The sequence below is a fragment of the Mixophyes fleayi genome, chromosome 4 (assembly GCF_038048845.1).
Source record: "Mixophyes fleayi isolate aMixFle1 chromosome 4, aMixFle1.hap1, whole genome shotgun sequence".
In the NCBI taxonomy this organism is placed as follows: domain Eukaryota; kingdom Metazoa; phylum Chordata; class Amphibia; order Anura; family Limnodynastidae; genus Mixophyes; species Mixophyes fleayi.
The window spans coordinates 344354884-344371883 of NC_134405.1; the positions used below are offsets into that span (position 1 = coordinate 344354884).

At 43.3% G+C, this 17000-nt stretch overlaps 1 protein-coding gene across 1 annotated transcript in view; it reads right to left on the minus strand.

Annotated features, from left to right (window-relative positions):
- Positions 1-17000, minus strand: part of GYS2 (glycogen synthase 2) — a 46230-nt gene that overhangs the window by 15526 nt on the left and 13704 nt on the right. The window contains exons 5-14 of the mRNA XM_075210809.1: positions 15477-15621; positions 15219-15336; positions 14565-14685; positions 11890-11996; positions 10519-10578; positions 9449-9527; positions 7968-8081; positions 5525-5651; positions 2066-2161; positions 925-1088 (exon numbers count right to left, since the gene is read on the minus strand). Coding sequence (XP_075066910.1) covers positions 925-1088; positions 2066-2161; positions 5525-5651; positions 7968-8081; positions 9449-9527; positions 10519-10578; positions 11890-11996; positions 14565-14685; positions 15219-15336; positions 15477-15621 — 1131 coding nt within the window. The remainder of the gene's footprint in view (positions 1-924; positions 1089-2065; positions 2162-5524; positions 5652-7967; positions 8082-9448; positions 9528-10518; positions 10579-11889; positions 11997-14564; positions 14686-15218; positions 15337-15476; positions 15622-17000) is intronic.

Consider the following 17000-nt stretch of genomic DNA (forward strand, 5'->3'; position numbering starts at 1 on the left):
TCCAGAGCAGTCCAGAAATCAGATATCAAATAAATGTTGAAACAGGAACTGGTGCGGGGACAGGAACAAACAGGTCAGGATACAGGAGCCAAGAGCATGCTCATGCTCATGTCAAATGCGATCATTGGCAAAGAGTGCACGTCCAGTCAGAATTTAAAGAGTGAAGTTTTCCAATAGACTCACAGGGAAGGCACACCTGCTCTGCAGCTCAGAACCTGAGGCCTGGACACACAAACATAACAAGCTACTCAGAGGTCTGGACATAATGTTTTGTTCAGTGAGACAGTTACCAACATATAATACCATCTCCAGGAACATTCTTGTGATAGGCATAAGCTATTTTATTGTGCAATTTCCAGTAATTTGCTGAATTGAACATAAAGTGATTGCAGGAATGCAGCAGAGTAGTATCGTATATGAATAGGATCAGGGGAGTAGTAGTCTCAGTGATGTAGGGTAATACAATGTTGTATCTCTGCCTCAGACTGGCAAATCACTCCGGGGGAAAAAAAACACAACTTAAACAGCCTGAAACTAAGAACATATACTTATAATTTCATCCAGTACACAGAATAACAAACAAGAGAAGGGGTGCTGTGCTGTTGTCCCTATGTAAGGATAAGAACAGGTACTGAGAATTACATCAAGCATACAGAACAAGAGAAGGGGTACTGTGCTGTTGTCCCTATGTAAGGATAAGAACAGGTACTGAGAATTACATCAAGCATACAGAACAAGAGAAGGGGTACTGTGCTGTTGTCCCTATGTAAGGATAAGAACAGATACTGAGAATTATACCCAGCATGAGCTGGTACTGTACAATTGTCATATACATTCAGAAGTGAAGTGGACTTTGCACTCAGCAGACTAGAGAAGTGGTACTGAACATTTGTCTACAGGTAAGAAGGGATAATTAGCACTTACTCGGCCCAGGTATCTCCAGTCCAGAAGGTCTGAAAGTCGTTCCGTTCGGTTCCGTTGGATGATTCTCTGGCGCCGGGATTGCTGGCAGAAGCCGTACAGGAATTGGGTCAGTTGGTTACACGATTCATCTGGAGATCGGAACCTTCGATCGACTATGTAAATACCTAAAATTTACATAGATATAAACTAATTACTGTATATATGATCCACTAGTTGTTATATAGATGATCCTCTAGTTAATGTCATTTTTTCCTGTTAGTTATCACATAGGTGATTGTGTCTGGACCCACCTTCCCCCCACACGGAAAGGGGAAGAAATAACTTATTATTTAATTTATGGGCACAGAATGCACAGTGTACAGTGCGGTAAATGTAAAGAGCTTTCTAAAGTACTATGTAATTGATGCAAAGTAATAATCACTGTGGTGTCAGCAGGATAACCAGGGGCAATAAACATATCTATGATCTATCCCTGATAGTTTGGCTCAGAGCAGGGTCCCCCCCTCTCAGACTGACCCCCCCCTCTCAGACTGACCCCCCTCTCAGACTGACACCCCCTCTCAGAGTGACCCCCCCTCTCAGACTGACCCCCCACCCTGCTCAATCATCACTGGGATCAGTGCAGGATTCTAAGTGCTAATTTCATTTCATGGCAGGATGGAGACTGGTTTAGGTTCATATGAAGAACACATGTTGCTGTATTGTATATGTACCACCTTGTATAATCCACCCATCGTTCCATCCATCTGTCCATCCGCCCATCCGTCCATCCATCCGTCCGCCCATCCATCCATCCATCCGTCCATCCATCTGTCCGCCAGTCCATCCGTCCATCCATCTGTCCGCCGACCGTCCATCAATCAATCTGTCCATCCATCCAACCAACCATCAATCTGTCTGTCCGTTTGTCCATCCAACCGTCCATCCATTCGTCCATCTGGCCGTCTGTCCATCCATCTGTCCATTCATCCAACCATCCATCTGTCCATCCATCCATCTCTCCATCCATCCGTCCGTCGGTCCATCCATCTGTCCGCCAGTCCATCCGTCCATCCATCCATTCATCCATCCGTCCAACGTCCATCCATCAATCCATCTGTCCATTCATCCATCCGTCCATCCATCTATTCATTTCTCTTACCATAAGCTGCTGGATCAGCTACATGTTCCTGCATAAAGCAACCAAATCCTGAAAGGTTGGTGGTTACACTGGGAATTCCCATTACGGTGCATTCAGCTGGAAATAAAAACATAGACAATGGTTTGAAACCACTTGGAATGAGTTTTGGTTCCAGGAACTGGGCAATTTTTAAAATATGTTTGACCAGGGTCTGATCCCCTTATTTTATTCACTCTTCATCTGTTTATATGTGTGGATGGGGATAGACCTTGTATATAACTAGATAATCATAATCATCACAGCAGCACAAAGTACTTCAGGATGCAAGGAGGGGAATGGAGGCAGCAGGAAGCCACAGACTGAGAGTTATATAGTGGAAGGAGCAGGGTTCCCAGCAGCACAGAGTATATCAGGAGATGAGTGATGTGTTAGTGAGGACAGGGCTGCTGATGGGGCAGTGATGTGATGTGAGGAGGGGAATGGAGGCAGCAGGAAGCCACAGACTGAGAGTTATATAGTGGAAGGAGCAGAGTCCCAAGCAGCACAGAGTATATCAGTAGATGAGTGATGTATTATTGACGACAGGGCTGCTGACGGGGCAGTGACATGATGTGAGGAGGGGAATGGAGGCAGCAGGAAGCCACAGACTGAGAGTTATATAGTGGAAGGAGCAGGGTCCCCCAGCAGCACAGAGTATATCAGGAGATGAGTGATGTGTTAGTGAGGACAGGGCTGCATGTGACAGGGGCAGTGACATGATGTGAGGAGGGGAATGGAGGCAACAGGAAGCCACAGACTGAGAGTTATATAGTGGAAGGAGCAGGGTCCCCAGCAGCACAGAGTATATCAGGAGATGAGTGATGTGTTAGTGAGGACAGGGCTGCATGTGACAGGGGCAGTGACATGATGTGAGGAGGGGAATGGAGGCAACAGGAAGCCACAGACTGAGAGTTATATAGTGGAAGGAGCAGGGTCCCCCAGTATTCTGCAGGGTTCCTCTCTACCCCCTCTACTTATTCTGTTAACTGTCTGAGCATCATTCATTCACATGAAATGTATCACCCATAACCCGACCCTCGAGATAAATGTTCTTTTTGTGACCCATTTGTTGTCCTCAAACACTATATTTAAATACATTGTGTCCTCCTCCAGAAGACATTAACATTGATCTCATATAACAACTTCCTGAGATGGGTTCTGAGAATTTGTCAGAGAACAATGTGAGGAGATCACAGGCCTGTCACCGCCTGTATTACCCGTCATCTGCACCTGACATGTTTAGTGAAAGTGTCTCATGTTTGACACAGAGGAGTCACTAACCCACAAAGGGTTTTCTATTTTCTGATATGGAAAATGCATTAATGTGAAAATATCTCAGTAAGTGTCAAGTTGTCAGTGTTACAATATAAAGAACTAGGGGGCTTCTCCTGGGGTCCACACTTCTCCTGCTGGTTTTGGTTTTCTGGTTAGATACATTGTGTATATCAGCAAAATAATTGTGACAAATCAAACTATTCATCTCCTTTGCATCTCTTAGATTGCAAGCTCTGTTGGGAAGACTTTAATCCCTCTTTTAAGTAATTGTAAATAGTCTGCCCATAACATGATCACTTAAATGCAAAGTACTGGATGAAATGTTGGAAATTTATCAACACAAGATAAGAATAATAATTTGTAGTGTACATTGGAAAACATCCACTATCAATTAGCAAAGTCATTAAAGTATGATTCATAAAAAGCTATGAACAGAGAACATACATCATTTCATATTTTAAAGGTAAATGACAATTTTGTAATGTATTCTGTGATATAGATTTAAATGGTAATTGTTGTCTTGCTGCTTAATGTGTTCTAGTCGCTGACCAGGAATATCTTCCGTTTCTGATATGAATCAGTTACAAGGAGACACCTTTGATTATTATGTGGGTGTTTTATTTATTATGAGACCATATTGTCACAGGGTGAGGATCTCCTCATTCTAATTTATGTGCTTGATTTAATGAGACCTGAGCTGCTCAATAATGTTATAGATTAATGTACTGTCACAGATTAGATAACATGAGACTCAAACATCAGCTCTCTGATCCATAACTGGTCACTCAAATATTATACTGTATATCACACACCTGGTGTATATCCCCAGATATTATACTGTATATCACACACTTGGTGTATATCCCCAGATATTATACTGTATATCACACACTTGGTGTATATCCCCAGATATTATACTGTATATCACACACTTGGTGTATATCCCCAGATATTAGACTGTATATCACACACTTGGTGTATATCCCCAGATATTAGACTGTATATCACACACTTGGTGTATATCCCCAGATATTAGACTGTATATCACACACTTGGTGTATATCCCCAGATATTAGACTGTATATCACACACTTGGTGTATATCCCCAGATATTATACTGTATATCACACACCCAGTGTATATCCCCAGATATTATACTGTATATCACACACTTGGTGTATATCCCCAGATATTATACTGTATATCACACACTTGGTGTATATCCCCAGATATTATACTGTATATCACACACTTGGTGTATATCCCCAGATATTAGACTGTATATCACACACTTGGTGTATATCCCCAGATATTACACTGTATATCACACACCCGGTGTATATCCCTAGATATTATACTGTATATCACACACTTGGTGTATATCCCCAGATATTATACTGTATATCACACACCCGGTGTATATCCCCAGATATTATACTGTATATCACACACTTGGTGTATATCCCCAGATATTATACTGTATATCACACACCCGGTGTATATCCCCAGATATTATACTGTATATCACACACTTGGTGTATATCCCTAGATATTATACTGTATATCACACACTTGGTGTATATCCCCAGATATTATACTGTATATCACACACTTGGTGTATATCCCCAGATATTATACTGTATATCACACACTTGGTGTATATCCCTAGATATTATACTGTATATCACACACCCGGTATATACCCAGATATTATACTGTATATCACTCACCGGGTGTATATCCCCAGATATTATACTGTATATCACTCACCGGGTGTATATCCCCAGATATTATACTGTATATCACTCACCGGGTGTATATCCCCAGATATTATACTGTATATCACACACCCGGTGTATATCCCCAGATATTATACTGTATATCACACACTTGGTGTATATCCCTAGATATTATACTGTATATCACACACTTGGTGTATATCAACAGATATTATACTGTATATCACACACTTGGTGTATATCCCTAGATATTATACTGTATATCACACACTTGGTGTATATCCCTAGATATTATACTGTATATCACTCACCCGGTATATACCCAGATATTATACTGTATATCACACACCCGGTATATACCCAGATATTATACTGTATATCACTCACCGGGTGTATATCCCCAGATATTATACTGTATATCACTCACCGGGTGTATATCCCCAGGGCTCATAATACGATGGGAAGACACCCAGGTGGCACCCCCGAACAAACTCCTCATAATCGAGTGGCAGGAGAGGACTTGTGGAAGTCAGAAACTCTGGGTGAACAATAACCTGTAGAAGAGAAATGTCCATTGTGATGTGCCCAACAGTCGTATGTAATAACTAGAATATGATACAATGTAATTACCACAATGGGGCCTGATTCATGTTGGTCCGTTTGCGTTGTGCATCGTGCATGAAATAGATCCACTCATGGCCAGAATTGGACCTTATGTCAATGAAAAGCAATCGTATGTACGTCATGTCTGAACGCCAATAACACCTACGACTGCCTACAACCTGATGGGTGTAGCGGAGAACGGAAAGGGTGGACTGGAATAGGCCATGTAGAACAAGGACGTGCTGAGGGCGTGCAGAGGACGTGCTGAGGGCGTGCAGAAGACGTGCTGAGGGCGTGCTGAGGGCGTGCTGAGGGCGTGCCGACGCAGACGTGGCCAGTTCAAGTTCTGGCTTTCATTGGGTTTCATTGTGAAAGAAGAGCGGACTTATACCAGGATTCAAACAGAAACTACCAGTACAGTGGTGATCAGCACTTCTGCCTCATAGCAGTGGGGTCATGAGTTCGATTCCCGACCACGGCCTTATGTGTGTGGAATTTGTATGTTCTCTCCATGCTTGCGTGGGTTTTCTCTGGGTGCTCAGGTTTCCTCCCACACTCCAAAAACATATTGGCTGGTTATTTGGCTCCTATCAAATTGACCCTAGTCTCTCTCATTGTGTGTCTGTGTGTGTGTGTGTGTGTGTGTGTGTTTGTATATTAGGGGATTTAGACTGTAAGCCCCAATGGGGCAGGGACTGATGTGAATGAGTTCTCTGTACAGCGCTGCGGAATCAGTGGCGCTATATAAATAAATGGTGATGATTTTTGAGATATGTTGGAATTTGAATGTTATCGGAACTACACACAAGTTTCGTGCTCTTTTTTTAACTTAAACGATTTTCAGTGAATTTTAAAAGAGCACGTAACAAACATAGCAGTTAAATTATAATAGTTTATAGCAGTGAATAATGAATAATGTTGATTTGTAGCAGGAAAACAGGATTATGGGAATGGACTCAGATCCATTGTGATGGCCGCACAATCATCATCATCATCATCATCATCATTTATTTATATAGCGCCAGCATATTCCGTAGCACTTTACAATTGGGGACAAACATAATAAACTAATAAACAAACTGGGTAAAACAGACAAAGAGGTGAGAGGACCCTGCTCCCAAGCTTACAATCTATGGGACAATGGGAGTTTGACACATGAGGCTAAGTCTACATTTTACATTTCGGCCCAGCCAGGCTGCAAAGGTAAAAGTGACTCATAGGTTAAATGATCCTGTCACACAACAATGTTGGTCAGGGGGTAGTTGTCTTTTGTAAAATTGTGTAACAGATGGTAATAGGGTAAGGTAGTGAGGTTAAGAGGGTTGTTGAGGAATATTATAAGCTTGTCTGAAGAGGTGGGTTTTCAAAGAACGCTTGAAAGTTTGTAGACCAGAGGAGAGTCTTATTGTGCGAGGGAGGGAATTCCATAGAGTGGGTGCAGCCCGAAAAAAGTTCTGTAACCGGGAATGGGAGGATGTAATGAGGGTGGATGAGAGACGCAGATCTTGTGTAGAACGGAGTTGCCGAGTTGGAAGATATTTTGAGACAAGAGAGGAGATGTATGTTGGTGCAGCTTTGTTGATGGCCTTGTAGGTTAGTAAAAGTATTTTATATTGGATTCGGTAAAAAACAGGCAACCAGTGTAGAGACATACAGAGTGATTCAACAGAGGAATAACGATTTGCAAGGAAAATCAGTCTTGCCGCAGTGTGCAAAATAGATTGTAGGGGTTTGAGTCTGTTTTGGGGAAGACCAGCAAGGAGGGAATTGCAATAGTCAATGCGGGAGATGATAAGTGCATGAATTAAGGTTTTTGCAGTGTCTTGCGTGAGATATGAGGCACTGATATTTACTGTCCCCGGGTTGCAGAGTATGATATGGTACCAAAGCAAAATCAACCAGAATATATTCAGGCAAGCTGAAAAATCTGATTGGTAGCTGAGCGCTGTTGTCTCTCGACTGTCCTGACTGACGGACCTACAAAGGGGCGGACCCTACACAGTAGCAGGTGGAGCTTCATAAAAGCGGGCGTGTTTGGGCTGCGCTGGAGCAGTTCTTATTTTAACCCCTATTTTGCATTTATAAATGTTGGAGGGTTAGGTCAGTAAAGGATCTTAAAAATAAATGTTCCTGGCAGATTGTAGAATATGCGAAGTATGAATTAGCCACGTACATCGCATATTACTCTGCAGAGCAGAACCTTCCTGGCTCCTTCTACCTAACATTGGGCGTTTGAATAATGTATAATATTAGTTGACATCACCAACCTTCACTCTGTCTGTCCGGCTGTTGAACAGTCCGATCCGCCTGACTGTGTTGAGAATCGGATCCGTTGAGTCGTCCACCATATTATGTGTTGTTATCGGAGGCAGCGACTGGCGCTAAAACAGACGTCAAATGGAAACCAGAGGGGTTAAAATTACAGATCTTTCTGGAGTCAAACACTCATGAATATCTGTGATATTATAACGTTATAACGGCTTCCTCTTGTACAGCGCCACTTGTGTGTAAATGTATAGAGAGAGACGGAGCTCATTTCTTGTCTATGGGGGACTAGTATGACCCAGAGCCGGCTCCTTATATCCAGGTAGAGAGCAGCCGCGGGGGATTCAATAATTAAACCCCCGACAATAAATAATCACCATGAAATTTACTGGAAACATTTTGATGAAAACATTTAGGGAAAATGTTCCCTGACCGTGACAGCAAATTACCCCGAACAGGATATGATTCACCCTATAAATACTCAGGTTTTGCTTTTATCCTTTTAAATATTGAAAGAAAAAAAGTGTTTCATGACTTTATTGATTTGCTACCAGAACCAGCGGAAAAATGGATTCCAGGAGGAGGGCGGGATTTAGAGGGGGGGACTCCAGGAGGAGGGCGGGATTTAGAGGGGGGTCTCCAGGAGGAGGGCGGGATTTAGAGGGAGGGACTCCAGGAGGAGGGTGGGATTTAGAGGGGGGTCTCCAGGAGGAGGGCAGGATTTAGAGGGGGGGACTCCAGGAGGAGGGCGGGATTTAGAGGGGAGGACTCCAGGAGGAGGGCGGGATTTAGAGGGGAGGACTCCAGGAGGAGGGCGGGATTTAGAGGGGAGGACTCCAGGAGGAGGGCGGGATTTAGAGGGGAGGACTCCAGGAGGAGGGCGGGATTTAGAGGGAGGGACTCCAGGAGGAGGGTGGGATTTAGAGGGGGGTCTCCAGGAGGAGGGCAGGATTTAGAGGGGGGACTCCAGGAGGAGGGCAGGAGTTAGGGGGGGGGGGTAAATATACTAATCTCACTCATGTCTACAGGAATTTGTCTGGTTCAGGGTAAGGGGATATAGAGATAACTATTTAATAGGTCAGAGATTCTTAAACATTTTTATCTGCAAACCAAATTCTGTCCATCAATCAGTCAATGGTTCTGTTTTGAATTAATAATGTATCTTATTTTCATAACTTTATTTATTATTGCTAAACTCTAATGAATAATAATAAAAACAACCCTGATTTTTAGTACATTAGTTGGTGAAATATAAAAGGATCATGGGTACCCACCGAAAATTGGCAGCTGCTTTGGGTTCAAATAATAGTTTCAAATTCTGATATAAACAAATCAACTATAAGTAGAATAAATATATATATATATATATATATATATATATATATATATATATATATATATATATATATTACATTACACAGAGCTGTAATTCATGTGCTGTGTACAATATAGGAGATAAATGATATTATATTCTCCTGGGTACCTGTGTGGAGAATATGGCTCGTTTCATAATGGTCAGGTCATCTCGATCCAAAATCTTGTTCAGATCAGGTATCTCCCCTCTGATGAGACATCATGAAATCTGTATTACCTGCACTGTGTATAACATTACATATAGGATAATCTACGCCCTGCTCTGAATCACATAGATATTGTAGTTCCCTGACTCCATTCAGATCCACGCTACCATTGGGCAAACCAGGGTGGTCACCAGGGTGCCAGGACTTAGGGGGCATCTAAAACATTGAGTGAATGACATGTCCCTCATTCAGGGACTTTAGTGGGGTCCAAGGGAGGGGGCTGCTCATGGCGCCCAGGGTCTGTATAATGGTATATGACGCTAATCTCTACGGTGACTTGTAACATCCTTATGATGCACAGTATGGTCTGTTACTCCTGATAAATGTTCCTGATGAATAATACACTAATGATGTCATTAATAATCCCTGGTGATGAGTATTGTACTATTGTAACATTCTACTAATCACCATTATCCAGTAACCCCACTGGCTGCAATTCAATCCATCCTGATGGCGGCTGTCAGGCTGTACGGTGGCTCAGTGGTTAGCACTTTTGCCTCACAGCGCTGGGGTCATGAGTTCAATTCCCTGTGTGGAGTTTGTATGTTCTCCCTGTGTTTGCGTGGGTTTCCTCCGGGTGCTCCGGTTCCCTCACACACTCCAAAAACGTACTGGTAGGTTATTTGGCTGCTATCAAATTGACCCTACTGTCTCTCTGTCTGTGTGTATGTTTAGGGGAATTTAGACTGTAAGCCCCAATGGGGCAGGGACTGATGTGAGTGAGTTCTCTGTACAGCGCTGCGGAATTAGTGGCGCTATATAAATAAATGGCGATGATGATGATTTACGCTGCCCTTCTCTGCCCCTCTTATTTCATGCACTGATAATGACAGCTGATAACATCACTGAGCACTATATACAAAGACAGTATTTACATTGATGTATACACGCAGATTATGGTGTCTGTGTACTATATACATAGACGTTTAAGCATCAGATGATTGTAAGTGACATTACTCTGTAATATACTCACCTCAGTAACGCTTCATACAACTTTTTACCAAACTTCTCTTTAACAGCGTGAGCTGTGTCCCTGCAAACATACAACATTAAGTCATCACACGCTTAGTGCATGTATGTAACACACGTGTTGGTGTAGTGGCCACTGTGAATGATTAAACTAACAACTTTACCCCCCCCCCCCCCCTCCCCCTAGTCCATAATGTGCAAACTGCAGGACGACAAGTACAGACAATGGGACTAATTTGTGCTACTTTAAACCTCTCGCATTAATACATCAGGCGCCAAAACGCTCCTCAATTCAGACACTTGCACAAGGGCTACGGGACGTACAGACAACTCTTAAATAGAGTAATTTAAATATTACATGTAAGCCAAAATCAGACGCATCTCTAAAGGTTGACTTGCGCCCCCTTACTGTGTATGGAAACACCCCTGATCCTCCTCTATGGGTGCAGGTATATAGGATATAGACAGCTTGAAGCTTTGTGAGCATTTGCGATGTGACAAATCTGACACAAGTCGCATTTTTACATGGTGCAAACTACATCCAACTCTAAATCAGCAGTGTCTGCAAATGAAGCTGTTCTCATCTCCCCTGTACAGTGCTGGACACTGGCTCAGTGGGAAATAGGACAGGACACAGCCCTGTATGTAAATGTAGCTGTTCTCACTTCCCCTGTACAGTGCTGCCCCAGGACACTGACTCAGTGGGCAGATAGGACAGGATACAGCTCTGTATGTAAATGTAGCTGTTCTCACCTCCCCCCTACAGTGCTGCCCCAGGACACTGGCTCAGTGGGCAATATGACAGGACACAGCCCTGTATGTAAATTAAGCTGTTCTCACCTCCCCTGTACAGTGCTGCCCCAGGATACTGGCTCAGTGGCCAATAGGATACATCTCTGTATGTAAATGAAGCTGTTCTCGCCCCCCCCCCCCTCCCCCGTACAGTGCTGCCCCAGGACACTGGCTCAGTGGGAAATAGGACAGGACACAGCCCTGTATGTAAATGAAGCTGTTCTCACCTCCCCTGTACAGTGCTGCCCCAGGACACTGACTTAGTGGGCAGATAGGACAGGATACAGCTCTGTATGTAAATGTAGCTGTTCTCACCTCCCCCCTACAGTGCTGCCCCAGGACACAGGCTCAGTGGGCAATATGACAGGACACAGCCCTGTATGTAAATTAAGCTGTTCTCACCTCCCCTGTACAGTGCTGCCCCAGGATACTGGCTCAGTGGCCAATAGGATACATCTCTGTATGTAAATGAAGCTGTTCTCGCCCCCCCCCCCCTCCCCCGTACAGTGCTGCCCCAGGACACTGGCTCAGTGGGCCAATAGGACATAATACAGCCCTATATGTAAATGATATCAGTTCTTACCACAGCTGCTTCCTCACTGCCTGTCCCTTCAGTGTCTCCACATTGAAGTTATTAGTTTTTGTCGGCATTATAAAAAACACGACAACAGTGACATCACTCCGATGGACCTGTGAAGAGGAACAACAAAGCACATAACGCAGGAGACTCAGATGCTTGTACCCCTTCTGTTGGCTTACACCGTGGGAAAGCTGCTCTGTAGATGGAAGCTATAAAGTTCTACCGAGCTGCAGTCACTCACTGACATCTACGAGAGGCTACTGTCACTAATGGAGGGATCATTTCACTCTGTCACAGAGATAATGCAAAAAGTGGGGGTGAGGGCAGTGGAATTACTGGGAGAGACATCCCTCACATGTCCCTCAGACGCCCCCAGCAGGGTGACGCACAAGACTCCTTATTTAAGGTTCAGTCTCTTAATCATGAGGACGTTGCACACAGTAATAATTCTGAGCCTGGAGCTGTGAAATCTCAGCGGAGGTCATAGAATTATTAGCAGTGACGGTCGCCTTGCAGGCAAATGTCCAGACACAGCTCAGATGGACGGGTCCTGGTGCAGCACAGGTATTATAGTACAAAGTCTGATGGTCGCCTCGCAGGCAGCCGTCCAGACACAGCACAGATGGTCCTGGTGCAGCCAGGTATTATAGTACAAAGTGACAACGCCATAGATGGATAATAATCTAGAGGCCACTGGTATAAAGAGAACTGTCCGGTATTTACGGAATCACAATGTTACAGTTATAAATATGTAACTGGGGAACCGACCGTGACTCGTTATCAGGATGTAAAATGAGGACACATTAATCTGTTATATTGGACATTTTAAACACTTTTGGGGGATTTATTATGATGCAATTTTCATTTCAGAACAAAATGACGTAGAAAACGTTGATGGGGTTAATCCTCTCAGTACAAAACTGTCTCCAATGGAAGCAAATTGATCACATTAAAGCTAATTCCTAAAGCTGTAAAGGAGACGCTAAATCATTTTGAATCCATGTCCCATTCTGACGATATGAAGATCTAAAGATATATTATTCTTTCTTTGCCGCTGTGTCCCTCACATAATCCCTGAACGTCTGACATAGCAGAGGAAACACTGTATTTAGGAGTCCCTCTTTCCTTGCTCCTACCCCTCATATAGTCCCTATATTTACCTGCCAAAAACTGTGCAGTTGCAGATACTGTTACTTCTGTGAGCTAAATCCATTGGAGGTTTCCCTTGTGCTTCTGAGAGCACCTCCCGATATATATGTGGGTCCCAGGCTACTGGCTGAAATCCCCCAATTATAATACAGCAGTGTGTCTACACATAACACTCTAGGGGGTAACTGTATTTAACTGAGGTTTCTGCGACTCTACGAATATTGGCGTTTGCAGAAATCGCAGTTTAATACATTTACCCCCCTGGAGAGGTGTGAAATCCAAATAACTAATGATTATCGATGAAATACCCCATTACATGGACTATGTACTCTCCTCACATCTGCCCAGTTTTCCTTCATTCATAGTATTTCATTGTGCAATTATGTTTCTGAATTAATGCAGCCATGACAGTGTAATACCCTGCAAATCACTGTATATTGCTGCGTGCTCTCATTCAGAGAACTACAACTCCCATAGTTGCTGGTTGCTGTGAGTTGTGCTGACTTACTGCTGTCTGGGATGATCAAGGCTCTCATCACAAGGAACTATTGAATGCTGATGCCCTGAGGGATGTTTGTAGCTAAACTTCCAGATGTAAAAGCCAGTCCAGAAGGAAGCATCTTTGGAGTAAAGTTATTGTTTAAAGTGTTTAACTCTACAATTGCTGGGAGAGATCTGCTTATTCCATTAGACAGATTTATAAGTGAAGATTATGTTCCTTACACTGGAAATCATTTATTGTGCAGAAGTACAGTTTCTTAGGCAGATCTCAAGAGCCACATATGCGTCAAGTCGATTACTGATTTCACCCTGTACAAGTAAATAAGCTTCATGTGTCCAGCTGAAACCTCACTTTAACCTTTGGATTACAATTTAAAACCGGGAGTTCTCTCTATTGTGAAGTTACCCTAATCTACAGTCCTTTCTTCTAAAGCATCCAACCTGAGCAAGATGGATTAATTATTGTTGCATCTCTACTGATTTTGTGTAATGTGTTGTATAATTGCACTAAAAGTCTATCGTGATTGATTTGTATAGATCTGCTGCGGCAGCCTTTATTGTAAGTGTCTAATTAACCCGTCACAAACCGTTTGTCTCTCAAAAGTAATTATCCAGTGAAACCAATTTCACTGGAGCACTAGTGACAAACTTCAAAGTGAGATATATTTAGTCAGTGACCCGTGTGTTGTAGTGGTTTATGTTTGCAGATTGCTGATATTGCTGAAACCGGATTCCTAAATTGTTATTTATTTTGTGACATGTTGAATAACATTGCCTATTGATGTGATTGTGGTATTACATTCCTACACTACCGCTACTTATCTGCTGTTGTGTTAAAATCATACGCTGAAAGAAAAGAGAACAAACCCACGAGTTTTTACAGTTTTATCCCTGTGTGTTTTATTTCAACACTACTGGGGGGCCCTTCGCCTCTCTACCATACCACCGGGCCATAGAATCCTTCCTTACACTACTTCTTGGGGGCCAACCATCCGCCCCATTACAACAGCACAGATTATAAGACTCACCCGGAGCAGGAAGTTTAGCCTAGACAAGGCCTCTAAGAATAAATCTGCCCCTTTGTTTGAATACTCGTAGCGGCCAGCGATGAAGAAGAAAAGCGTCTTTTCCAGGTTAAAGTCAAGATGTCTGAAATGAGAGATTATAGAATATAAATTAGATTTTATTACACAGTAATACCACAACTATATAATACAATGATAAGGTACCATGCTCCATCAATATTAAAGTCACCAGTCACCTACGCTCAGTGGAGGCAGCCATTTTGGGGGGGGGGCGGATCCAATAGTCATAGTAATCCAGCCTATGAACTCACTACAGGGACATCACTGAGGCACGCATACAGGCGCTGAGAGAATGGGTTGGATGGATTACTATCTATGATGATTCAGCCAACAAAACGGCCACCGTGTGTGCTACAAATGCTCTTCAAAAATACTTTTATTTGTGTAATGAATGAAGAGATCGCTGTCCCCATCCTCTCTCTGTACATATTGTACTAATGACAGATATTATTTCCATCCCAGGTAGAAGTTCTGTAGAACTCCTAACACTTCCCCCCAATAGTTATAATTACAATTAAACTGATTATATTATGAGAGTCTCTATGAAAATCCTCCTATATGTTTTGCTACATTGACACATTTATCAGAATAAGATACCCATAGAAATGTCCGCGGATGAATTCCTCGATCCTCGACTTGTACATGGCGTGGAGGTTCTGAAACTCGTGCATCGCTGAGAACTTCTTAATGTTTAAGCCGTTTGGAGTTATCACATCTGTGAGAAATGGGGAGTTGTGTAAACACAAACCTCAAATGTTATTATCACTATAAGCAAAATACGGTCAATTGTAATCAAACTTTGGTCGACAATTGTTAAATTTAGAATTAGTTCAATATTTGCATCAAAAATCTCACCAGCTTTTCTTTTCAGCATGTGCTCAGCCTCAATGCCGGTGATCTGGGAGACCGTGGTGAAGACGTGCGCGCAGTGGACAGATGCACGCTCCATGCAGTACCGGTGATAAATCTGACGCTCTCCGGCTTCTCTGTCTATATCAAACTACAGTAACAAAACACAAAGACTAAATCAGACCGATTATAGACTTAAGCTGGATACACATCTAAGTAATTATTGCTTCACAACCACTTGGTAGTTTTTTCCTCATGAAATACATTTATTAGGATGTTGTTAATATCTACTGGAAATAAAATAAATGTTCATAGTTGCTCCTGATGCAGACACATGTTATAGCCATACTTGCCGACATTCAATAATTTTCATCCGGGAGCTGCATGGTGGAGATGGGCGTGTAGGGGGCGGGGCTTTGGAAAACGCGTCATTTTAGCCTTGCCAAACGCCGCGATTCCCGGTGAATCGCGGCATTTGAACCGAATTCTGGGCAGATCAGGGAGATTGCCATACTCTCCCAGGAGTCCAGGAGACTCTCGCGAAATGCGGGAGTCTCCCGGAAATTCCGGGAGAGTTGGCAAGTATGGTTATAGCTGTATACACAGCCGTCATCACGACTGATCAGGACGTAGACCTGACCTGTAGCTGGAGCAAGAGATACGGCAGAAAAACAAGTAACTTTGCCGTGCCTAGCACTTGATTTGGACATGGCTCCGTGCGCTTGAGTTTGGCGCGCCCTTACTGTATATCGACTACGGCAAAACACCAAATCCCGCCCCGTTCACTCCCCGAAATTGTAGACTGAAGTAAGTGTCCTTTGCATTCAAAGTATGTCCCAGATCTGGGAATGCACAGAGTGATTTTGTGTTCTATACACTCAAAATTGGCAGATAGTTCCTTGCTGAATCAGACCCTCCATATACAAACTGGGCTGCAACAGGGGTGTTCCCACATTGTATAAACAAAACAAAGTGGATACTCTGTACTCACCTAATACACAATTAATGTTGTACTAACTGTTCTTCTTTATTAAAAACAGGGAATGTTAGTACCACATATCGCAATACAGATTGAGCTGACCGACTCACGCCAAAGTCTTCCGCTCCTGGCCAGTCTCACATTAACTATAAACATAAAACCAATCTGGGTCTATTTATCAAACAGAGATAAGCCCTAAATATTACAACGTGAGTTTTCACCAAATTTGGGTCTGCTCCCTTTCTATTAGAGTCGACTGTCATACGGGGTCTCTGGCGAACAGGGCCGGCGCTAGGGTTTGCGGCGCCCTAGGCAAAATTTTGCCGCCGCACCCCCCCCCCCCCCCCCCCGAACACACTAAATAAAATGAAAAAAAATCGATTTTTTTTCTTACCTTTTCTTCCTCTAGCTGCATGCTGACAGGGGAGGGGAGGGGAACGTCGGGAACAACTTCAGAGGCGCCACCGGACAGACTATCACATGATCATGTGTGAGATGCGCCCCAGACATTGAAAAACAGCGGCAGCACCCCGCCGCTGCTGCACTACGTT